At 47.5% G+C, this 24,678-nt stretch overlaps 1 protein-coding gene and 1 long non-coding RNA gene across 2 annotated transcripts in view; one reads left to right on the forward strand and one right to left on the reverse strand.

Annotated features, from left to right (window-relative positions):
* LOC141050654 (uncharacterized) overlaps window positions 1-24,678 on the forward strand; it is a 120,739-nt gene that overhangs the window by 48,432 nt on the left and 47,629 nt on the right. The gene's annotated exons all lie outside the window — the stretch shown is intronic.
* The window catches only part of LOC141050652 (uncharacterized), a 68,672-nt gene that overhangs the window by 35,742 nt on the left and 8,252 nt on the right, over window positions 1-24,678 (reverse strand). Inside the window, exon 3 of the mRNA XM_073547241.1 lies at window positions 14,632-14,931. Within this exon, the coding sequence (XP_073403342.1) occupies window positions 14,632-14,931 (300 nt within the window). The remainder of the gene's footprint in view (window positions 1-14,631; window positions 14,932-24,678) is intronic.

The following is a 24,678-nucleotide window of genomic DNA, read 5'->3' on the forward strand; positions in this document are numbered from 1 at the left end:
CTCGGATCTGCTCCCGCAACGCCTGCTTGATTAGCGGGTCCCGGAGTCCAGTCACTAGCAGGTCACGCAGGGTAATGTCGATGGGCCCCACCCCCATTCCGTCCTTCCTTTCTATGGCGGTGTGTAACTCCTGGAGGGTGTTCATATACTGGGTGATGGTCTCCCCCTCCCCCTGCATCCGACTAAACAACCGGGTCCTCAACTCCCCCACGTCTGTTTGGTCCCCGTGGGTCTCTTCCAGAATCTGCAAGACCCTGGTGAAGGTATTAAGACGCCCCGGGGGTCTCAACATTACCAACTTCTGGGCTTCTCCATGCAGCGCCATAAGGGCTACCTCAGCCTCTAAATCAGGGGTCATGGGGTGCATGCGGAAAAGGCCCCGCATCCGTTCTGTCCAGCTCCACAACAGCGCATCGGTGCCAGAAAACCGGGGCAGGTTACTTAGCATGGCCCCCAGAGAGATACTGGAGTGGGGACCCCCATCATCGGCAGCGGCCGCAACCCCACTCTGATCAGGAGCACCGCCGTCTGCGCTCGGAGACTGCATCCTGCCGACTATGCCAAATGTGGTGCTAGCAGGTACGCAGGATGCAGTGACGAGTCGCAAGACAATTTGGTGCTTACTAAGATAACGTTTATACGGCCAAAGGGGACTTTCCTCAGCCCTGGCCTGTTCACCAGAAAAGGGGGTAACACAGGTTGCCCTCGCAGGGGCTCTACACAAGCAAACACACAACGATAGAACACGACTACTTCCGGGAATTGCCGGTCACTATAGGGCCGCGGTATGGCCGACTACGGGTCCGTATTATATAGCCACTTAGCTGTCCAGACGTCCCACACCAGTCGGGATGGTGGTCCTTCGGGCCCAGTAGTTGCTGGGCCCAGTTGCTGAGGCGTTGATGAAAGCTTTGCGCGTTCCGGCGCACTGATGACACGGGGGCCCCGCAGGCCTCGGCGGAGTCCTTGGCTGGATAGGCCGCAGCCCCCAGACTGGGGCAAGCGGCGGCAGTGAGGGGTGGTGAAAGGCAGGCCACCTGCGCAGCTAACGGCTGCGACAGGGAGTTTGCAACCTGCAGAGGACCGACCCCTGCTGTGGACCGGGGCGGGGCAGTGGCCGCCAACAGCACTGTACCAGATGCGGCCACTGGTGGGAGCGGGGCGGCTCCGGCGGGCTGGAGCGTGGAGGTAGCGGCCGCGGGTGACCGCGGGTAGGCTGCAGCCGCTGGCTGAAGTGTGGAGGCGGCAGCGGCCACAGGCTGGAGCGGGGCGACAGGTCTCAGCTGCTCGTCTTGATGCCGTCCCCCTGAAGTCCTCGGTATGCGTCTTGTCTCGCCCTGGTAATCTACACTTGCTGACAGTCGCTCCCACCGTCTCCAGCTGCCTCCGTGTCCGTCTGCTGACTCATTGTCCTGGGAATTCCCCTCCTGGGTTCCTATCTCTAAGTTGCTGTTGAGTCCTGAACTACTCCCCCCTGCCATCTTGTGGTTATTTCTAGGTACTGCACTCTCTTGTCTATCCCAGCTATCACCCTTCGGTCCTAGACAATCTCCATCCCTAGTGCACCAACCGCCGACCCGGACACTCGACGGGGACCCTCTCCCACACATACACCAGTCTGAAGTCTTCTTGGAGTGGTACCCGTAGAGAGTTATGATGGACTCTACAAGAGAAGTTCTGCTCTCGGTCCTCCTCAGTGGGTGTGATGGTCACGGTGCTGATCACACTGTAGGTTCCGTTTGGGTTTCTCCAGGGATCACCAAGAAAATTGCTATCCTCAAGTTTTTCTCCATCTCTGATCCATTTAATATCAATGTCCGGAGGGAAGAATCCAGTGGTGGAGCAGCGCAGGACACTCTTTGCATTCAGTACAACCTTCTTATCTGTGATTGTCACCTGCGGAGGAGCTGATAACAAGTGAAATGTTTAATATGAAGATGGATATACATTATAAAGTGGGTAAAGTACCGTAACATTTGTCAGTCATATGAAGAGGGAACGGAGCTAAAATATTCCCTAGTTTTAGGTCCATTCCCTCTTGATGTATCTGACTGGCAGAGATTACATAACTAGGAATCTTAAAGGAAAACTGTCCAGGGCAAAAACACGATTTACCTGCAGATATAGGGTTAATTTGCAGGTAAATAGCAGTAAATCCTGCCTGGCAACCTTACTGAAAGCTGCAGAGTGTAAATTAACTTATTTGCTCCTGGGAGCTGCTGGTTATGAGTCAGAGGTGCAGGCATGAAGTGGCTACCGTCACTATAGTGTGAACGTGGCTGTAATCACTCCTCTGTACATTGATTGACTGCCTGCCCCGCAGCGAATGTTCAGCACATCTGTGTAGAGCGGATCATCAATCATTGTGCTGGAGAGTTGTTACAGACTGATCCGCTCACAGTAAAGTGGGTGATGACTGTTATCACTCCATGTGTAGGGAAGTGGACTGACCCATGGACCTGTCTGAAGAAAAGTGAATGTAAAGATGTGCAGTAAATATACTTGACATGAATTTGTATATACGTGTGGGGAAACAGCTGGAATCAGGAAGAGATGGTGTAGGACCGGGTTTTGGCCACTAGGGGGAGACAAAGAATAGCAGGAAAAGGAGACAATGCAGTACTGAGGTTTGGCCACTAGAGGGAGACAAAAGAAACCAGGGAAAGGACAAAACAGCAGCTAATGCTTAATAAACCGCAGTCATGGTGGGCGGAGTTTCAGAGACTCGGGAGGGGAATTCCCAAGCAGGGGAATAAAAAGAGAGAGTCTGGAGGAGGAATCCAGTCCAGGAGGAGTTCAGCACAGCTCAGCTCAGGAGGATACTGAAGAAGGGCGAGCTCCGGAAGGGACTGGAAGAAGAGACAGTCAGGGGAGGTGGCCCTGACAGGATAGCCACAGGACAGAGGACGCCCGGGGTACCAGATAGACAGACTCGGCCAGGGGAAGCACTGTGGTGGTGGGCCTAAGGCAGCCACAGTGAAAGAACCATGAGGGACGTCGCTTTAGGGAAGAGGGGGAGGTGAAAGGTACCTGGGCCTGTGCGTAGGAGCTGTTGTGGTGCTGTGGTCGTCGAGAGGACGGCCAATAAAGAGGACCTGTTTGAACGCACGTTGGTTTCTGTCTCCAATCTGTTCGTTGCCGAAAGGGACCACCCCCAGTCGGCACACGTACCTAGAAGTGGTGTAGTTGGCAGGATCATCACTGCCAATACACCAACGTCAGCGCTGAGACCGCGTCGAAGATTTAAAGGACCTTAGCTGAAACAGGTTGAAGATGGTGCCTGAGTGGAATACAAATTGGGACTGTGATTGGAACTATCGGAAGAGAACCCGAAAGACACTTTGCGCCTCTCCAGCGCTGGTGACTGTCGGGAAGGAGGAAGTTGGCATTAAATTGGACTATCAGGGGCAGCTATGCCGAGCCCGCCCCTGGGGACAGCAGTGTATATCAAGTGACAGTCGCCCCTTCCCACTGAATGCTGGAAAATGGGTGGAGAGGCCGGCCCATGCCCCACCCTGGAACGGGAGTGACCCTGGTGTAAAGGCTGGGTGCAGCTGTCTAGCGCCATTGAGCTCCGGGACATCGGACACGATGAGACGCTGCAGCTGCCGAGGCCTTGGACGGATGGAGTGGCAATGGCGGCGGGAGATCGAGGGCCGCCGAGTAACCTGCGCCTGGGAGTCACTGCCGGTGTACTGGACACTCACCCTGGAGGAAGACCGACCTGGGACCCCACTGAAGCTGCCGACGGTTGGACCTGCGGAGCCGGAGGTGATGGTGTGCTCGCAGGCGGCACAGGCCATGCCAGGGCAGCCGCTGGAGGAACCATTGCCGACTCTCCCTACGGAACCATCGGGCCTGGAGGCTAGTCCTGCCGGACAGCGGATGAAGAGCAGCGGGAGCAATGGAGGAGCGATGGAGACCAGCGACACTTCGGACCCTACGGTCGCACAGATGCACCGATTCCTGGAGGAACTGCGGGACGGCCTGAAGGAAGCCACAGCATCGGGGAAGGTGAGCGTCCCCCCTGCCCAGCCGGCAGCACTGCAGGCAGTCCCCACCCCCACGCCCCATACACAAGCTAAGCCCAAGAGCCCCGACACCGGCTCTCAGCCTCCCCGCTCAGCCTCCCCTCGTCCAGCGTCCCCGGCTCCCGATGGATCCGCGGCCCGTGCAGGGCCGACCGATGTCCGCGCCATCAACCCCGAGCTGCTCCAACCTGCAGCACGCCGTCCCACGTCTCTGGTGCAGAGCGGATCCGCGGCCTGCTCACCGAGACCCGTGGACACCTCTGCCGAGCTCCATACCACGGCTGTGGCCTAGCCATCGAGGCCCGCTGTCGCTCCGGCCCCACTCCAGATCGTGGCTGCGGCCAGGTCGCCAAGCTCCATGGGCAATACCGGGCCCTCTGGATTGCTGGCGTCATTTCGCAGAAGAAGGCCAAGGAGCGGGAGGTCTGGGCGCTGCTGCCCGAGAAGGGGGAGGCAGCCATGTCTGTCCCTCGGAGTACCGGGTGTCACGGTCCTGTTAGGGTCGGCGTGCAGCCACCGCTGAGCAAGAACTCACCCACGCTGCGGAGGGGCCTGGGGTCAGACACGGCCGGACTGCTCAGTCAAACAGGACCTGGAGGAGCTGAAGTCAGTAAGCAGTGAAGGACCTACGGTCATGTGACTGAAAGGGGGTGGGGCTTAGCGTCCTGCTGCCAGAGATGGCAGGACACTAATACAGGAGTACTCAAAGTCAGACAAAACCGGGTCATACACAGAGATAGCAATAAAGTACCAGGGATGAGACAGAACGGAGAGTCAGGGACAGGCAGTGGTCAGAGCCAAACAGACATAGAAGGTACCAAGCAGAATCCAACAAGCAGTATCCAGAGAACAGACCGAGTCATACACAAAGTATCGGGCAAACAAGAACACAGCACAAACACACTCGGGGGTCAACACAACTCTGCCAAGGGCGAAAGTATAACTGACAGGGATGGGAGCGTCCTGAGGTTATAAGAAGCCTTCCCAGACCAAGGGAGAGGCCACAACAATAAGCCCCAGGTGTGCAGGTAAGCCTGCACTGGAATCATAACATTTAACCCCAGAAGTGCCAGTCATCAGCACTGGTTCCAGACATTAACCCCACATGTGCGAGATAAACCCGCACTGAGATCATGACAGTACCCTCCTCTCAACTGGGGGTCTCTGGACCCCCAGGCTTGCCCGGGTACTTAGCATGGAAAGCCCGCACCAGGCGATCCGCATGCATCAACCGGGCCGGCACCCAGGACCTGTCTTCTGGTCCATACCCCTAACAATGAACCAGGTACTGTACCGACCGCCGTACCAACATGGAATCTACGATATGACCAATCTCGTACTCCACCTGCCCCTCGACCAAAACCGGAGGAGCAGCGGACTCGGAGTCTCCCCGGACTGCTTCAAAAGATTTCAGTAGAGATTTATGGAAGTCGTTAGGGATTTTGAAAGAAGGTGGAAGGCACAGCCTGTACGCCACTGGATTGATTTTTTCCACAATCTTGTAAATGCCAATGAATTTGGGCCCCAACTTGGCTGAAGGAACCTTCAACTTAATGTTACGCGTGGAGAGCCAAACTTTCTCTCCAACCTGAAACGTGGGACCTGGTGTTCGTTTCCTGTCCGCGAAAAACTTACACCTGCCCTGAGACCTAGATATATTCTGCTGGACTTCTGCCCACGTATTCTTTCATTGCTGAACAGAGCCCTCAGCCCCGGGACACCCCGAGTCCAGACGAGAAAACTCACCAAAATGAGGACTGAATCCATAATTGATCAAGAAAGGAGTCATACCCGTGGACTGACTCACCCGACTACTGAAGGCAAATTCAGCCAACAGCAGTGCATCGCACCAGTCATTCTGTCTAGCAGAAGTTAGACACCTGAGGATCTGTTCCAGGGACTGATTAGTGCGTTCCGTCTGACCATTGCTCTCAGGATGGTATGCAGACGAAAAGGACAGAGACATCCCTAATTTTTTGCAGAAAGCACGCCAAAACTTAGCCACAAACTGCACACCACGATCAGACACCACATTCAGGGGTACCCCATGCAACCGGATCACATGCTGCGCAAACAAATTGGATAAAGTCTCAGCTGACGGTAGTGCGGACAGGGGTACAAAATGAGCCTGTTTAGAAAATCTGTCTACCACTACCCATACCACCGTATTACCCTTAGATGGAGGGAGATTGGTAACAAAATCCATGGACAAGTGAGTCCATGGTCTCTCGGGCACTGCCAAGGGCATCAGCTCCCCTGCCGGCTGGCTATGAGAGCTTTTAGAACGAGCGCAGATCCCACAACCAGAAATGAATTTTTTTATGTCAGAACTAAGGGTAGGCCACCAAAAGATCCTAGCCACCGCTAGACGCATGACTGATATACCAGGGTGAGCACTCAGCTTGGATTCATGGAACTCCTGCAAGAGTTTCAGGCAAAGTTGCTCTGGGACAAACAATTAACCCCCCGGCTTGGCTGCCGGAGCCAGCGACTGGGCCCCGTGAATCTCCCATTCCAATTCAGACGAGACCCCTGCTAACACAACCCCAGGGTGAAGAATGGAGGACGGTGGCTCAGGGGGAGACACCGGCTGAAAACTGCGAGATAAGGCGTCAGCCTTGACATTCTTAGACCCTGGCCGAAATGTAATAGTAAACTGAAAACGGGAAAAAAAAGTGACCAACGGGCCTGTCTGGGCATTAGTCTTTTAGCAGATTCAATGTATGACAAATTTTTGTGATTGGTGATCACAGAAACCGGATGACTGGCCCCCTCCAAAAAGTGCCTCCATTCTTCAAACGCCAATTTGACCGCAAGAAGCTCTCTATTGCCAACGTCGTAATTTCTTTCCGCAGCAGAGAACTTCTTGGAAAAGAAAGCACATGGCCTGAGGTTGGTTAGAGTGGCAGGCCCTTGGGACACCACCGCCCCCACCTCGGAGGCGTCCACTTCCTCAACGAATGGTTTGGACGGATCTGGCTGTACTAACACAGGAGCAGACATAAAGTATCTTTTCAGAGTCGCAAACGCCTCTTTTGCGATCAATGACCAATTTCTCATATCCGCACCTTTACATGTAAAATCTGTGAGTGGTTTAACCACCTGTGAAAACCTCCAAATAAATCTGCGGAAATAATTGGCGAACCCCAAGAAGCGCTGAAGACCCTTAAGTTCTTGGGGTTGCACCCAATCCGCAATGGCCTGCACCTTCTTAGGATCCATGCGAAAACCCTCACAGGACACAATCCCAAAAAAGACAAGTCTTGAACAAAATACACACATTTCTCCAATTTGTCATACAGATGATTTTCCCTCAGTCTTTGGAGAACGGTTCGTACATGATTCAGATGAGACTGACTGTCGGGAGAATATATCAAAATATCTTCTAAGTAAATGACAACAAAACGACCAATGAGATCCGAGAATACCACATTGATGAAATTCTGAAATATGGCGGGGGCATTGGTAAGACCAAACGGCATGACTAAATTTTCAAACAGTCCCTCGGTCGTGAGGAACGCGGTTTTCCATTCATCCCCCTCCCGGACCCTTATCAAAATATATGCCCCCCGAAGATCCAGTTTGGAGAACCATTTTGCCCCTGAAAGTTGGTTGCACAAATCGGGAATCAACGGAAGGGGGTACGTATTCCGTACAGTAATCTAATTGAGCTCACGAAAATCGAGGCAGGGACGTAAACCGCGATCTTTTTTCTTTACAAAAAAAACCCTGCCGCCACAAGTGAGACTGAGGGACGTATGTGTCCTTTGCGAAGACTCTCAGCAATGTAATCTTTCATGGCCCAGCGCTCAGGGCCAGATAAATTAAACAGATGGGCTTTAGGCAATTTAGCCCCCGGGACTAACTCGGTCGCGCAGTCAAAGGGTCAATGTGGCGGCAACGTTTCGGCCTCGCTTTCAGAGAATACATCTTCGAATTCTTTCAGGTACTCCGGAATACCTTCGAGCTCGACAGATGACACAGATACAGATTTAACAGGTTCGACCAGTAGTGCAGATTTATCACATAACATCGAATCATTAAACCTCCATTGAACAATCTCCCCCGTTTTCCAGTTAATAACTGGGTTATGGCGTTGTAACCAGGGCATGCCCAACACCAATCCTGCTGGCAGATTGTCCAGAACCAAACAACTTAAGTTTTCCACATGGGTAGCACCCACTCTGAGTGAAAACAAGTCAGACATGAAGAGAATTCCCTCTTTAGTGAGGGGGGAGGAGTCAATGGCCACCACCTTGATCGGAACCTTGAGTCTAACTGTCCCTATCTTACAGCGTGTGACCAATTGGGAGTCAATAAGATTGATGGATGATCCGCAGTCCACGAAGGCTGTAGAGGGAAAAAAACAACTGTCCACTGACAGTTCCACATGAAGCAACACCTTAGAAAACGAGGAAAAGGGTACATGAGGGTCTGAGTAGTCTCCCCGCTGACTACCCAGACCTAGTCGTTTCCCGCGAATCGGGTCGAGGATGGACAATCAGGAAACTTTTTCCAAGTTCCCGTTTTACCACAGTAGAAGCATAACTGCTTTTCTCTCCGGCGTTGTCTCTCCTTTTCCTTCAGAGAGAGAGCCCCTACGTCCATGGGCACAGAAACAGTCTCTTTTCCACTAGGGAACAATGGAGTTTCCACCTGCATCACCCCCCTGGCCCGCAACCTGCGGTCCATCCAGACGGCCTGGGTCATGACGTCCTCGAGTGAGTTAGGTGGGGGATGTAATGCCAAGGCATCCAGTAGCCGCTCGGACAAGCCTCTGCCAAAGAGTCCTCGGAGTGCGGCGGCGGCGTCCCAAGAGACCTCTGCGGCCCATTGGCGGAAGTCCGTACAAAACCACTCAGCCGAGTGTTTCCCCTGTCAGACACTCATCACCATGTCCTCTGCCAATCGCACTCGGTCCGAGTTCATCATATATGTGCCCAAGGGCCTCAACAATGCATTCACAGACACTCTCTCAGGGGCAGTGGGAGGAAGGGAGAAAGCCCAAGCTTGGGAGGACCCTCTTAATAAAGACAAAATGACCCCTACCTTCTGACTTTCGTCCCCAGAGGAACATGGCCTCAAACTAAAGAAGAGTTTGCACCCCTCCATGAAGATCCTGAACTCCTTTTTGCTCCCAGAAAAGAAGTCAGGCAGTTTAACAGGTGGAATGGAATCATGAGCAATAAATAAAATGTAAGAATTTTTTATTAACCTCAAATGAGATAAAAACAGTATATAGATACAAAAATAACAATAAATACATGTAAAGGGAATCAGCAACATCTATTTACCACATACAGATATTGGTCATGAAGTTAATAATATTTGCTCAAATAAAGGCAGATAACAATTAAGCAGTAAATTTTGAGCGTTTCGCTTCTTGCTTCATCGGGGGGGCGTGATGTCAGAGTCTGAAATACTGGTTTTTATATGCTGGTAATCTGTCGGGGTAGCGGGAGTGCGGCGCCGATGAAGCAAGAAGCGAAACGCGCGTAGAGGTCCTCCTTCCACTTTGCAGATAGGTTGGTATTATTATCTTGTTATCTCCAGGCATGTATTTATTCATCTTGGCTTATTTATGCCTGCAGTTCTATTTGGTTCCATCTATACTACCTTATTAGCCTTTTTTATCGCTGGTCTTGTGACCTTCACTTGAATATAACTAAACACTTTATGCACTATGCACTTTCCTGTGGGTTGTTACAGATCATTATATTTTAAGGCTGAAAGGGAAGAAATTTACTGCTTTATTGTTATCTGCCTTTATTTGAGCAAATATTATTAACGTCATGACCTATATCTGTATGTGGTAAATAGATGTTGCTGATTCCCTTTACATGTATTTATTGTTATTTTTGTATCTATATACTGTTTTTATCTCATTTGAGGTTAATAAAAAATTCTTACATTTTATTTATTGCTCATGATTCCATTCCTTTTTTGGCTTTTTATGACTTAGATGGTTGAGCTTTAATGATAGCCATTTTTTGGTAGTTTAACAGGTGGTTCTGGAGACACCAAAACAACATCACTCGCCCCAGCTCCCAGAGACCCAGCAGCTAAAGCCCCCCCGCACTGTCTCAGAAACCTTCTGCTGAGAACGAGAAAGAGCTTGCTGCTCCAGAGATAAACCCTGAAACATCTGACTCAGATTTTGCATCTGTTCAGCCAGAGATTGTATGGGATCCATAGTTCTCAGCAGAGAAAAAAAAAAGCCCAAAAACTTAAAGGTCAGTTATAATGTCACGGTCCTGTTAGGGTCGGCGTGCAGCTACCGCTGAGCAAGGACTCACCACGCTGCGGAGGGGCCCAGGGTCAGACACGGCCGGACTGTTCAGTCAAACAGGTCCTGGAGGAGCTGAAGTCAGTAAGCAGTGAAGGACCTACGGTCATGTGACTGCAAGGGGGTGGGGCTTAGGGTCCTGCTGCCAGAGATTGCAGGACACTAATACAGGAATGCTCAAAGTCAGACAAAACCGGGTCAAACACAGAGATAACAATAAAGTACCAGGGATGAGACAGAATGGAGAGTCGGGGACAGGCAGTGGTCAGAGCCAAACAGACATAGAAGGTACCAAGCAAAATCCAACAAGCAGTATCCAGAGAACAGACCGAGTCGTACACAAAGTATCGGGCAAACAAGAACACAGCACAAACACACTCAGGGGTCACCACAACTCTGCCAAGAGAGAACGTATAACTGACAGTGATGGGAGCGTTCTGAGGCTATAAGAAGCCTTCCCAGAACCAGGGAGAGGCCACAACAATAAGCCCCAGGTGTGCAGGTAAGCCTGCACTGGAATCATAACATTTAACCCCAGAAGTGCCAGTCATCAGCACTGGTTCCAGACATTAACCCCACATGTGCGAGATAAACCTGCACTGAGATCATGACACCGGGCAGCTTGTGTACATGAATGTTGAGAGGGGCTATGGCTTCATCAGAGAAACGGAGACTGGCCACAAGGTGTACCTGAATGCGGTCTCCATTAAGCATGGGAGGGCCCTGCGGATGGGAGATCAGGTATTCTTTTACAAGGAATACTGTCCCTGCGGCTACTATGCCGTGGCAGTTATTGTGTACCCTGAGGAATGCGGGACCCTATGAAGGGGAGGTGGACTCCTGGGTCTCGGGCACTAAGGACACTCGGAGCCCAGGAACAGTCAATACATCCCGGGGGCTCCACGGCTGCGGAGTTCCTTGCTGCTGGCGGAACATCGGCCATCAGGAGACAGCCCGGAGTACCGCTGAGATCGGACTACCGGGACTGCTGTGCGCTGTTGCGCAGTATGGGGACTGTTCCACGTCCCCTCGGGGTAAGAGACCCTATCTCCTAACATGGCAGGGATGTGTGGGGGTACTTCCTACAAAGGAAGGGGGTGCACCACTGTTTATAAATGTTGTTGACAAATGTTTGAAATGTTGCATCATGAAGAGTTTAATAATGATGTACAGCTTAATAAGGATGTCTAATGGTTAATCGATGAGTAAGGTTGTAGAAATGGTGCCCGTGATATTAAAAAGCGGAGATAGTGACTAGTTTAAATGTTGTCTATAATAAAATGAAAAAAATGTTCAACAGGTCCTAGGTACTAAATTAGAGGAAAATGCTTGCCATGACAACCACGTAAAGAAGGTGTATAACGATTTGTGGTATGGGACAGAAAATACTTGGTGAACAATACCCCAAATGCAAAAGCATCCAGTAGTGTAAGATACCTGGGGGAGAGCACCCGTTGAAGAGTCCGGGTGGTCCAACCCCAATGAAGGAAAGTCGTCATAGAGGTGCAAGCGCCTGCGAGTAGCTGTCAGCTACTGGGAGCTTAATAGTTCCCAGCCCCGCCCAGCACCCCGTGTTGAGCTAGGAAGCTCTGGGCTCTGCTCAGCAACCGGCCTCGCAGACAAAAGCAAGTGGGGAAGTACCCAAAAAAAAAAACATGAAGGTCACGGGATTGTCAGGGACGACAATGGTAAAAGGAAGGGGGTATGTAGGGAAGTGGACTGACCCATGGACCTGTCTGAAGAAGAAAAGTGAATGTAAAGATGTGCAGTAAATATACTTGACGTGAATTTGTATATACGTGTTGGGAAACAGCTGAAATCAGGAAGAGATGATGTAGGACTGGGTTTTGGCCACTAGAGGGAGACAAAGAATAGCAGGAAAAGGAGACTGTGCAGTACTGAGGTTTTGCCACTAGAGGGAGACAAAAGAATCCAGGGAAAGGACATAACAGCAGCTAATGCTTAAGAAACTGCAAAGTCATGGTGGACGGAGTTACGGGGACTTGGGAGGGGAATCCCCAGGCAGGGGAATAAAAAGAGAGAGAGAGAGTCCCGGGGAGGAATCCAGTCCAGGAGGAGTTCAGCGCAGCTCAGCTCAGGAAGAGACTGAAGAAGGACGAGCTCCGGAAGGGACTGGAAGGAGAGACAGTCGGGGGGGTGGCCCTGACAGGATAACCGCAGGACAAAGGACGCCCGGGGTAACAGACAGATGGACTCGGCCAGGGGAAGCGCTATGGTGGTGGGCCTAAGGCAGCCGCAGTGAAAGAACCGCGAGGGACGTCGCTTTAGGGGAGAGGAGGAGGTGAAAGGTACCCGGGCCTGTGCGTAGGAGCTGTCACGGTGCAGTGGTCGTCGAGAGGATGGCCAATAAAGAGGACCTGTTTGAACGCACGTTGGTTTCTGTCTCCAGTCTGTTAGAGGCCGAAAGGGACCACCTCCAGTCGGCACACGTACCTACACATGCACTCCCTTATGACTGAAAGCCAGCAGCTCCTGGGAGGATATAAACTAATTTCCTCCCTGTAGCTTACAGTGTGACGGTCAGGTGCTAATTTAATGCTATTTATCTGCAGATTTACTCTAAATCTACAGGTAAAATTCATTTTTGGGTATTGCAGACTCCCTTTAAATAGGACACCTAGGCTCCTGATTAGCTTCCCGGTAAGCCCTCTAATTAATCTGCTGACCATGTTCCTTAATTAGCTGTTTACTTAGATCGTTGCCTCACCAAGGCTGTTGGATCCCTACGTGGATGGTTGAGCTATCCTTTACATTTTGCAAGGTTTAGCTCTTTCCAAGTCTGGAATTTGCAAGTATAGCTACATATCCACCCACGCTTATTACATGACACCCATCCATCACTTATATCGCAGCTTTACACCTTTATAGTTGTTCACAGTCTTCTCAGGTAGATTCAGTGAGAAGTGGAGACATAGCTCCCATTCCTTTTTTTATACATTCTCGTTAAATATTAAGTTTATGGAAATAATATCAAATCAGAGGACCTGTGACCAGGGCAGACATGGACACTCTTCACTCTTTTTATTTCTGTTGCTCCACTGTGTATTACATTCTATAAATATGCCATATGCCTTATAAATATGCCATACTGTCCCTCGGGGGAGTGTCTTCTGGCTGTTCTGCATTATCACAGTGTGAACAACCAGGTATGGACTGGGGCTGAAATTCAGCACTGGCATTTGCAATCACACAGGCCCATGTTGTCCCCGTCCCCAAGCACCAGATGGGATATATAACTAATATTACACTGGATTGGAGGAAAGGAAGATTTTCTACAAGACCAGTATTTCTAATGATACACGTGGCCTGCTGGGGTAAGTGACGGAGTCAGCGACTTTGTGCTTCGTCACAACTCTCAACAGTATGGATGTCTTAAGAACACTGGTTCTGTTAAAAACGTAGCAGACAAGGCAGCCCACGACCAGACAGGCCCTTCTGGCATTTGCCAGATGGCCAGTCCGGCCCTGAGAACAATGCCCCCTTGGTAAAAATCAGCACCTAAATAAAAAATGCCCATATCTTTGGAACCGAATGGTTTACTAAAAAAACAAAAATTGGATTCCTCAGGGAAGCAAAGGAATGAAATAAGAGCAAAAACAAAATGTTACCACTATTAACCTGGTGACGGATCTTTTTTAAAATAAGATCTACTGTGGGAAATTCTGAGATAATCTTCGATCTCTATGGTGGGTTAGAATAAGATAACTGTGGGATAGAGATCCAAACGAAGAATAACTAAAGCTGAAACTAGAATTAAGAGCTACTGTATATTAATAAGTTATTCCAACTTTAGATATTTAAGTGGAATCTTTTACATCATATTTACAGATTACAAACAGCCATGTGGAGTGGCCATGGAATCCATTTTACGTCTAGACAAATTTAATCTAAGAATGAGTGACGTGGACCCCGTTTTTTTTCTTATTTCTTCCCTAATGGTTCCATAGGTGAGAGCACTACCCATCAGTCCTTCATGGCAAATCTTGTGGAATTGTAATATATAACTAAGATGGAGAAGTGATAATTTTTTAACTGAAATAATGTTAAAAATCATAGTTTGGAATAAAAATATTCAGGATTGAGAGTCCTCAGTAGTTGATACCTTTTAATGGCTAACTGAAAAGATGGTAACACATTGCAAGCTTTCGAGACTACTCAGGTCTCTTCATCAGGCTAGATGGAGAAATAATTCTGAAAACCACTAACAATAAAAAGTGTCTAAAAAACACAAAAGGAAGGTCAATAAAACACCCAATATTGATATGTGGAGAAAGAGATAGTATAGTAGCTTACCCATATATATGAGCTGGAAGTGTACCTGGAGAGGATCAGTAAGATAAAAATGTCGGACTCTACATGAGAAGTTCTGCTCTCGGTCCTCCTCAGTGGGAGTGATGGTCACGGTGCTGTTCACACTGTAGGTTCTGTCCGGGTTCCTCTGTGGCTGATCCATAGTAACATCACTCAGCCTCTCTGAGCCCCTGAACCATTTAACTTCAATATCTATGGGGAAGAAGCCAGTGGCGGAGCAGCGCAGGACACTCTCCTCGTTCACTACAACTGTTCTCTCTGTGATTGTCACCAGTGGAGGAGCTGAAAAATGCAAGAATAAAACATCAATAATGTATCAACATATGTGACTGTATATGAAGAATCAAGTCCAAATGTTGGATGGATGATGGAAAAGATGGCTCTGGTGTTTGTTTGATTTATAATCAAGTGTAACAAAAATCCTGAGCAAATTTTTTAACCGACAGTCCACATCTACCTTCTTTTTTTAGATAAGATTATTTTTATTAAACAGTTTTAACTTACAAAATTGAGACAAGGCACACACAGTTTTAACATACAGATTTGAGACATACCTCTTATACACAACCCAACCCCCCCATTATCAAATTATAACTAATGTAACCGTGGGTCCCTTAGAATGTGACCTATAAATGTATATCAAACAGATATTCAAAACGAACATAGTTGTCACATGTGGCCAGGAATTGGTTAGAGACCAATAAAGTTCCCCCATCCAGTGTGCGGACAAACAGGTAAATGTGGAGTACTCCCAACAACATGCAAGCAGAAGGAAAATGGAGTAACCATAAACCACAAGAAGAAGTTTATAAATTGCATAGAAAATAAATCTTTATTATAACATGTTAAAATTTATCAAACATTCATAAATGTATATGAGGTAGATTGGAGGAGCAATCCAGAAAAAAACAACAAGCGAGGAGTCACCATTATAAATAAAGTATAGGACAAAAAACAATGATATAGGTGAAACTACAGCGCATTTCGCCATGGCTTTATCAAGACGCCTCACTGTAACCCCTTGATAAAGCCGTGGTGAAACGCGCGTCGGGGTTACAGTGAGGCGTCCCCCTTCTTATACTGACAGCATGGTTAAGTGGCAATAAGCATACATGATATTGTGGGTATTATCCCTTGGGGCCTTACATGGTGACTATTTGCACATGGTGTAACTGCAATGTGTATGTGGTGATTCTTTGATTTTGGCACCTTTGTGTAGCGCTTTATTGTTACAATTCGGGCATGTTGTAATATTTTCGCAAGATTTTGCACACTAGGGTCTGCTTTGTAGTTGCACCTATATCATTGCTTTTTGTCCTATCCTTTATTTATAATGGTGACTCCTCGCTTGTTTTTTTTTTCTGGATTTCTCCTCCAATCTACCCCATATACATTTATGAATGTTTGATAAATTTTAACATATTATAATAAAGATTTATTTTCTATGCAATTTATAAACTTATTGTGGTTTATGGTTACTCCATTTTCCTTCTGCTTGCCTATAAATGTATAGTAGAAAAAAAAACAAAAAAAAAACATTCTTAAGGGGGACAATATGAAACAAGATAGGACTTGTACAGCATAGAACTACGAACAGTCAGGCACATAGTACAAAATGAGCAATAGACATATTCATGAAACCTATTCATAAAGCAAGAGATCATATGGAACCAAGAGGGAATAAGGGGAACCATAATTAACGAAGCATAGGGAACAGATTCTCCAGCAGCAAAATTTGGGATGGCAAACCCGGGGTGTTAAGCCAGGGGCTCCAGATTTTATCAAATTTTCCGATAGCTTTTCTTTTTATATACACTCCTTTTTCCAGCCTTATAGAACTTTTGACTTTATTAATAAACTCCTCCACCGTCGGGGGTGCAGATTGCTTCCAGTGCGAGGCAATAGTTTTCCGTGCTATATATAAAATTCTAGCCATACCGATCGCCAGCGGGTCTTCCACAGGAACATCCAGTACAATACCCAGCACACAGACCTTTGAATCAGGGAGCAATCTTGTACCATAAACTCTTGCCAATGTATTCAGAACATTATTCCAGAACTGTCCAAGCCGAGGACACTCCCAGAACATATGCATAAGGTGTGCATCAGGTAGGCTACATCGGCGGCAGCACGAGTCACTCCTTATCGCGATCTTGTGCAAGAACGCAGGCGTTTTATATTTCCTATGTATTAGATACACCTGCGATAATCTCTGGGCCTCCCATAACGAAAGACAGGGCACTGAACAAAACACATAGTCCCACTGATCATCTGAGAGCTGGCCAACATCCTCCTCCCATCTAGTTTTGGTGCAAAGAGGGTACTTATCGTGGAATGCATTGAGAAGTATTCTATAGATGGAGGAAATCAGTCCTCTTCTGGAGCCCAAGCCCCCCACCAACATTGTCAAGGGATTAGGGTCTATACTAAGATCTCTAGTTTTGATTTGAGCTGCCAACGCATGTTGGAGCTGTAAAAATCTGTAGGAAAACCTATGAGGAATGTCAAATTCAGTGCGCAGTTGTTCAAACTGTTTTAATGTATTAGACTGAATGTGTGCCACCATCATCACCCCCTTCGCCTCCCAATCAGAGCACCCTTCTAAAGTTCCAGAAGACTAGGATTATGCCACAATGGTATAAACAAAGAGCCATCAGAACCACCCAACAGGTGCTTTCCTCTATCCCAAACCTTATAGATCATGGCCAGAGTTGGAGCTTGAGATAATTTGTTTCCCCCTCCCCAGGCGTCTACCATATACATTGGTACTCTCCAGGGGCTATTCTGAATTGCCAGTCGCCCATTTTTCTCCAGTGCACCACACTGATCCCAACCCTTCAGTTGCTGAATCTGAGCCGCCAGATAGTAGATGCAAGCATTCGGGATAGCCAGCCCCCCATTTGTTTTTTCTCTTTGTAGGTACTCCAGACGGATTCGAGCCTGCTTTTTTTCCCAAAGTAATTGTCTGAATAACCTATGAGCCCACTGAAAGCACCATGCCGGGATCCACACCGGGGAGTTGTGAAGTATATAGAGCAGTTGGGGCAATAAAACCATTTTGATGAGATTTCCTCTCCCAACAACTGATAGGGGAAGTCTACACCATGCATCAATTTTAGTTACAAATCTATCTAACAGGGGTGTCAGATTAAGAGGCACATAGTAAACAAGGTTTAGCTGTAACATTGGTCCCCAGATACTTAAATTCTGTTACCAGTTTAATATTGGTTTCCTCCAACCTCTGCGTGTCTACACACAGGTCTATAGGCATAAGTACCGATTTGTTCCAAATTATAAGGAGGCCCGACCACTTACCAAATTCCTCAAGGATAACCATAACTGGTCTAATAGAGGAAGAGGCATCCCCCAGATACAGAAGCATGTTGTCTGCATAGAGCGAGATGCGTTCCTCCAGGTCCCCCCCCCTAAATCCATGCACTTCCTTAGAGGCCCTAATAATACATGCTAAGGGTTCAATAGCGATGGCAAATAGGAAGGGCGATAGAGGACATCCCTGTCTTGTTCCCCTCCCCATCGCCACCACCCCAGACAACTCACCATTGACCCTAATCCTAGCTGACGGACCATTATAGAGTAGCTTAATGAGGGCCAAGAACTTAGAGCCAAACCCCATTCTTTCTAAAATCTTCCAAAGATAACTCCACTCAACCGTATCAAAGGCCTTAGCTGCGTCGAGCGATAGCACCGCCCTGGCCCCCGCCTCAGGAGAACTTAACTGCATATTGAGGAACAACCAACACAAATTAATGGCAGTAGACTTCCCCGGCATGAACCCCGACTGATCCTCATGAATGAGCCCACCAATAACCTTAGCCAGTCTGACCGAGAGAACTTTGGCAAGAATTTTAACATCCGTCTGGAGTAGTGATTTGGGCCTGTAAGATTCAGGATGGAGAGGATCCTTACCCTGCTTAAGGATGACCACTATAATAGCCTCTAGCATGAACGGAGGGAGCTGACCCTTATCACTTGCAGATTGAAGACTTTTAGCAGCAGAGGCAGTAAAACACTACTGAAGCGTTTGTAAAATTCACCAGGAAACCGTTCGACCCTAGGGCCTTCTCATTCGGAAACCGTGAAACCGCATAATCCAGCTCCTCAATCGTCAGGGGCCTATCCAACTCCTCAACTGCCTGCTTAGAAAGTTTAGGAAGTTTTATCTTAGACAGATATGTGTCCATTTCGCCCTCGCAAGGCGGGGCCCTAGAAGCATACAGTTCAGAATAGTACTTTTTAAACTCTGCTAAGATGTCCTTATTATCTGTGATAGTTACCCCCTCTGTATTATGTAAACTCGATATATGGGCCAAGCCCTCCTGTGCCTTAATAACAGAAGCCAATAGGTGTCCCGTACTTTCTCCCGCCTCAAAGAACTTCTGCTTACAGAAAAAACGTTTATGCTCAGCTTTGTCAAGTAAATGGTCCGAGTATACTTTCTGAGCCTCCTCCCACTGCCTCCTACTGGAGTCTGATAGTGTATTAGTAAATTCAAGTTCATATTTATCTACCTCTTCACGGAGGAAGGATGTCAACCTTCTGGATTTGGACTTAAATTGGTAAATTTCTCTTGAAAGAACCCCTCTACAAAAAGCCTTAAGAGCATCCCAGACAATGTTTAGCGGGGCGGTGTCAATATTATGATGTAGATATTCCTTAATACACCCTTCTATAGTATTCCCATTAATCAGAAGAAGCCAATTTGGGTTTAGCCACCATGGGGCCCAACTCCTCACTCTGTCAGCTCCCCATCTCAGCTGCACTCTAATGGGTGAGTGGTCCGAAACACTTCTTGTTAAGTATTCGACCTCGGCCACCAGAGTCAGCATCGAATCAGAACCTATCGCCAAGTCAATTCTTGACAATGTGTGGTGGGATGAGGAGTAACAGGAATAGACTTTAAGTTTAGGATTTTTTAACCGCCAAATATCATGAAGACTCAACTGAGTAAGTGCAGCAGCCATTTTCATGGGGGGGAGAGCTCTGATATATTGCCTGAGTGGAATTTATCCCAGAAGGGATGGAGGTAGTTGTTAAAGTCCCCCAACATTAGGACTGGGGCAGGAGGGCTTTTGGTAATAAAAAGAGATATTTTCCTAAGAACTTCACCAGAGTAGGGGGGTGGGATGTACATATGAATACCATAAACAGAACAGACCAGATGAACATATCTTCCATCTGCATCAATAGAAGAGCTGTCACACACAAACGGGATGGAGCGATGAATTAGAATGCTAACCCCTCGAGCATGCGCGGAATACACTGAGTGGAATGACGCACCCACCCAGGGGTTTCTAAGTGTCTGGAGATTGTCCCTGACTAAAAGTGCTTCTGTCAAGCAAACAATAGCTGGGTGATATTTACGGATGGATTAAAAAATTGCATACCTTTTATTGGCGTTCCGCAACCCTCTTACGTTTCAGGCCAATAGGTTCACGTTTTGAGCCATATCATATTTATATAATTGTTTACCAAAATATCCAAATTATCTAAGTTGAATATGCCTGCATAATATAACTGAAACCTGGGCCCCCTAGGGAGCATCTGTTCCATACTGAAACCCCCACACACAAACTCAAAACAATATCCACACAACAAAACATTTCTCTCTAGAAGAGAGATTAGGGGCCTTTCAGAAAACTAGGCCAACACCGCAGTTAAGGCAGTGTGTCATGCACATAGGCAGGTACAAAAATGTCCACACAGGGAGACCCGCCATCCGGCGGGATTAGCTGGCACTCAGCCCCTCCTCAAGTTCAAGTCAACCAAAAATCTGCGCAAGTTTTGGTGTGGTAGGACAAACAATTTAAGGCAATCCCGCATATCATCCAGATCCACAGCTGCAAGGATGAAAAAATCCAAGTGCAAGTGGATATGAGAGCCACCGGCTTAGCAACAGATGCCGTACAAGTTGCCAGAACGTGCTGGTGTCAATGTATGCGCCTCCGTAAGTCTTTCTCGTTATCATCAATCCAGTCCAGGGCGGGTTTTGGAGAGTCAAAAAAATGAGTAGTCCCCTTGGCCACCACACGTAGCTTGGCTGAGCAGAGCATAGCATAGGGAATTTGGATATTCCTCAGACGTTTCTTGATATCTAGAAATTGCGCCCTCTTTTTCTGCACCTCCAGGGAAAAGTCTGGATATATAGAAACCCTATTGCCATCAATGGTGAGTTACTGAAGTTCTCTAGCCCACCTGAGGATGGCATCTCTATCTTTGTAATGCAGGAGTTTCAGGAGAATGGGCCGTGGGGGTGTCCCAGGTGGGGGAGGTCAAGCCGGGACCCTATGCGCCCTCTCTATGGAAAAAAACAGGGAGAGAATGTCCTTTCCCATGGCACCTGTCAGCCATGTCTCCAGAAAGGCAGCTGGATTTTGGCCTTCCGCTCTCTCCGAGACCCCCGCCAGGCGCAGGTTGCCTCTGCGAGAGCGATTTTCCAAATCATCAACTTTGCTGATCAATACAGATATATTGTGGATAGCTCTACCCAGGTCTCGAGTCACAGGGGTCAATTTATCTTCAGTTACGCCCACTCGTCTCTCCAACTCACCCACTCTCTCATTCACTGTGTGTAGATCATGCTTTATACAGTATATGTCCGCTTTCATCTCTGCCATCTGAGTGGTTACATCCTTCAGAGTGGAATTACAGGCATTGATTGCTGCTAGGATCTCACTCAGCGTGGGTTCAGACATCGAGGAGTTAACCTGTGAACTGTCTTTCTTGGCCTCTGCATTCTTCCTGCTAGTCTTATCAGCCTGCTTTGTGGAGCTAACAGGGACTTTGGTACTCACAGTCTCTGCAGATAATTAACCCCTTAAGCCCCAAGGGTGGTTTGCACGTTAATGACCGGGCCAATTTTTACAATTCTGACCACTGTCCCTTTATGAGGTAATAACTCTGAAACGCTTCCATGGATCCCGGTGATTCTGACAGTGTTTTCTCGTGACATATTGTACTTCATGTTAGTGGTAAAATTTCATTCATATAACTTGCGTTTATTTGTGAAAAAAATGGAAATTTGGCAAAAATTTTGAAAATTTTGCAATTTTCCAAATTTGAATTTTTATGCCCTTAAATCACAGAGATCTGGCACACAAAAAACTTGATAAGTAACATTTCCCACATGTTTACTTTACATCAGCACAATTTTGAAGCCAAAATTTTTTTTGTTAGGAAGTTATAAGGGTTAAAAATTGACCAGCGATTTCTCATTTTTCCAACACCATTTTATTTTTACGGACCACATCACATTTGAAGCCACTTTGAGGGGTCTATATGATAGAAAATACCCAAAAGTGACACCATTCTAAAAACTGCACCCCTTAAGGTGCTCAAAACCACATTCAAGAAGTTTATTAACCCTTTAGGTGCGTCACAGGAATTTTTTGAATATTTTAAAAAAATGAACATTTAACTTTTTTTCACTAAAAAAATACTTCAGGTTCAATTTTTTTTATATTGCCAAGGGTAACAGGAGAAGTTGGACTGCAAAAGTTATTGTGCAATTTGTCCTGAGTACGCTGATACCTGATATGTGATCCCTGTTTCGGCGCATGGCAGAGCTCAGCAGGGAGGAGCGCCGTTTGACTTTTTCAATGCAAAATTGGCTGGAATTCAGATCGGACGCCATGTCGCGTTTGGAGAGCCCCTGATGTACCTAAACAGTGGAAACCCCCCCAAGTGACCCCATTTTGGAAACTAGACCCCCAAGGAACTTATCTAGATATGTGATGAGAACTTTGAACCCACAAGGGCTTCACAGAAGTTTATAACGTACAATTAAAAAATCATATTTTTTCCACAAAAATGATCTTTTCACCCCCAATTTTTATTTTTCCAAGGGTAAGAGGTCCCTAAAAGTTATTGTGCAATTTGTCCTGAGTACGCTGATACCCCATATGTGGGTGTAAATGACTATTTGGGCGCATGGCAGAGCTCGGAAGGGAAGCAGCGCCATTTGACGTTTTTGGCTGGAATTGAGATCGGACACCATGTTGCGATTGGAAAACCCCTGATGTACCAAAACAGTGGAAACCCCCCACAAGTGACCCCATTTTGGTAACTAGACCCCCTAAGGAACTTATCTAGATGTGTGGTGAGCACTTTGAACCCCCAAGTGCTTCACAGAAGTTTATAACGACCGGGCGTGAAAATAAAAATATCGTATTTTTTCAACAAACATCATCTTTTAGTCCCCATTTTTTTTATTTTCCCAAGGGTAACAGGAGAAATTGGACCCCAAAAGTTGTTGTCCAATTTGTCCTGAGTACGCTGACACCCCATATGTGGGAGAAAACTACTGTATGGGCCCACGTCGGGGCTCGGAAGGGAAGTAGTGACGTTTTGGAATGCAGACTTTGATGGAATGGTCTGCGGGTGTCATGTTGCCTTTGGAGAGCCCCTAATGTACCTAAACAGTGGAAACCCCCCACAAATGACCCCATTTTGGAAACTAGACCCCCTAAGGAACTTATCTAGATGTGTGGTGAGCACTTTGAACCCCCAAGGGCTTCACAGAAGTTTATAATGCCCAGGCATGAAAATAAAAAAATCGTATTTTTTCCACAAACATGATCAATTAGTCTCCAATTTTTTTATTTTCCAAAGGGTAACAGGAGAAATTGGACCCCAAAAGTTGTTGTCCAATTTGTTCTGAGTACTCTTATACCTCATATGTGGGAGAAAACTACTGTATGGGCACACGCGGTGCTCGGAAGGGAAGTACTGACGTTTTGGAATGCAGACTTTGATGGATTGGTCTGCGGGTGTCATGTGAGAGCCCCTGATGTACCTAAACTATTGAAACTCCCCACAAGTGACCCCATTTTGGAAACTAGACCCCCCACGGAACTTATCTAGATGTGTCGTGAGCACTTTGAACCCCCAAGTGCTTCACAGAAGTTTATAACGCCCGGGCGTGAAAATAAAAAAATCATTTTTTTCCACAAAAATGATATTTTTGCCCCCAATTTTTTATTTTCCTAAGGGTAACAGGAGAAATTGGACCCCACAATTTTTTTTGCAATTTGTCCTGAGTATGCTGATACCCTACATGTGGGGGTAAAACACTGGGCGCATGGCAGAGCTTGGAAGGGAATGAGTACCATTTGACTTTTTCAACGCAGAATTGGCTGGAATTGAGATCAGACGCCATGTTGCATTTGGAGAGCACCTGATGTGCCCAAACAGTGGAAACCCCCCAATTATAACTCCAACCCTAACCCCAACACACCCCTAACCCTAATCTCAGCCCTAATCCTAGCCCTAACCCTAGCCCTAACCCTAACCCTAGCCCTAACCCTAATCCTAATGGGCAAATGGAAATAAATACTTTTTTTTATTTTATTATTTTTCCCTAACTATAAGGGGGTGATAACGGGGGGTTTGATTTACTATTTATGGCGGTTTTTATGTTTGGCGGCTGTCGCACGCTAAAAGACGCTTTTTATTGTAAAAATAGTTTTTGCATCACCACATATTGAGAGCTATAATTTTTCCATATTTTGACCCACCGAGTCATGTGAGGTCTTATTCTTTGCGGGATGAGTTGACGTTTTTATTGGTACCATTTTCGGGCACGTGACATTTTTTGATCGCTTTTTATTCTGATTTTTGGGATGCAGAATGAACAAAAACCAGCGTTTCATGAATTTCTTTTGGGGGGTGCGTTTAGGCTGGTTTCACATTAGCGCTTTTTAAGCGCACGCACGGCCGGGGGTAGCTCCGCCCCCGAGTCGGCTCTCTGCCCGGCGTGCCCGCCCCTTGCTTGTAGCGCCGCCTCCTAGCGCACAGTGGCGCCTGCGATCGGCGCACCCTATCTTTAGCATAGGGTGCGCAGATCGTGCGCAGGCCGTGCGCTAGTTGCGCTTTGACCTGCGCTGCGCACTTTTGACGGTGCGCCGTGCGCGCCAAAATCAAACTTTCCGGATTTTGGCGCGCACGGCGCACCGTCAAAAGTGCGCAGCGCAGGTCAAAGCGCAACTAGCGCACGGCCTGCGCACGATCTGC

This window comes from Dendrobates tinctorius, unplaced genomic scaffold (genome assembly GCF_039654945.1).
Source record: "Dendrobates tinctorius isolate UK_male_01 unplaced genomic scaffold, ASM3965494v1 ptg000152l, whole genome shotgun sequence".
NCBI classification, from domain to species: domain Eukaryota; kingdom Metazoa; phylum Chordata; class Amphibia; order Anura; family Dendrobatidae; genus Dendrobates; species Dendrobates tinctorius.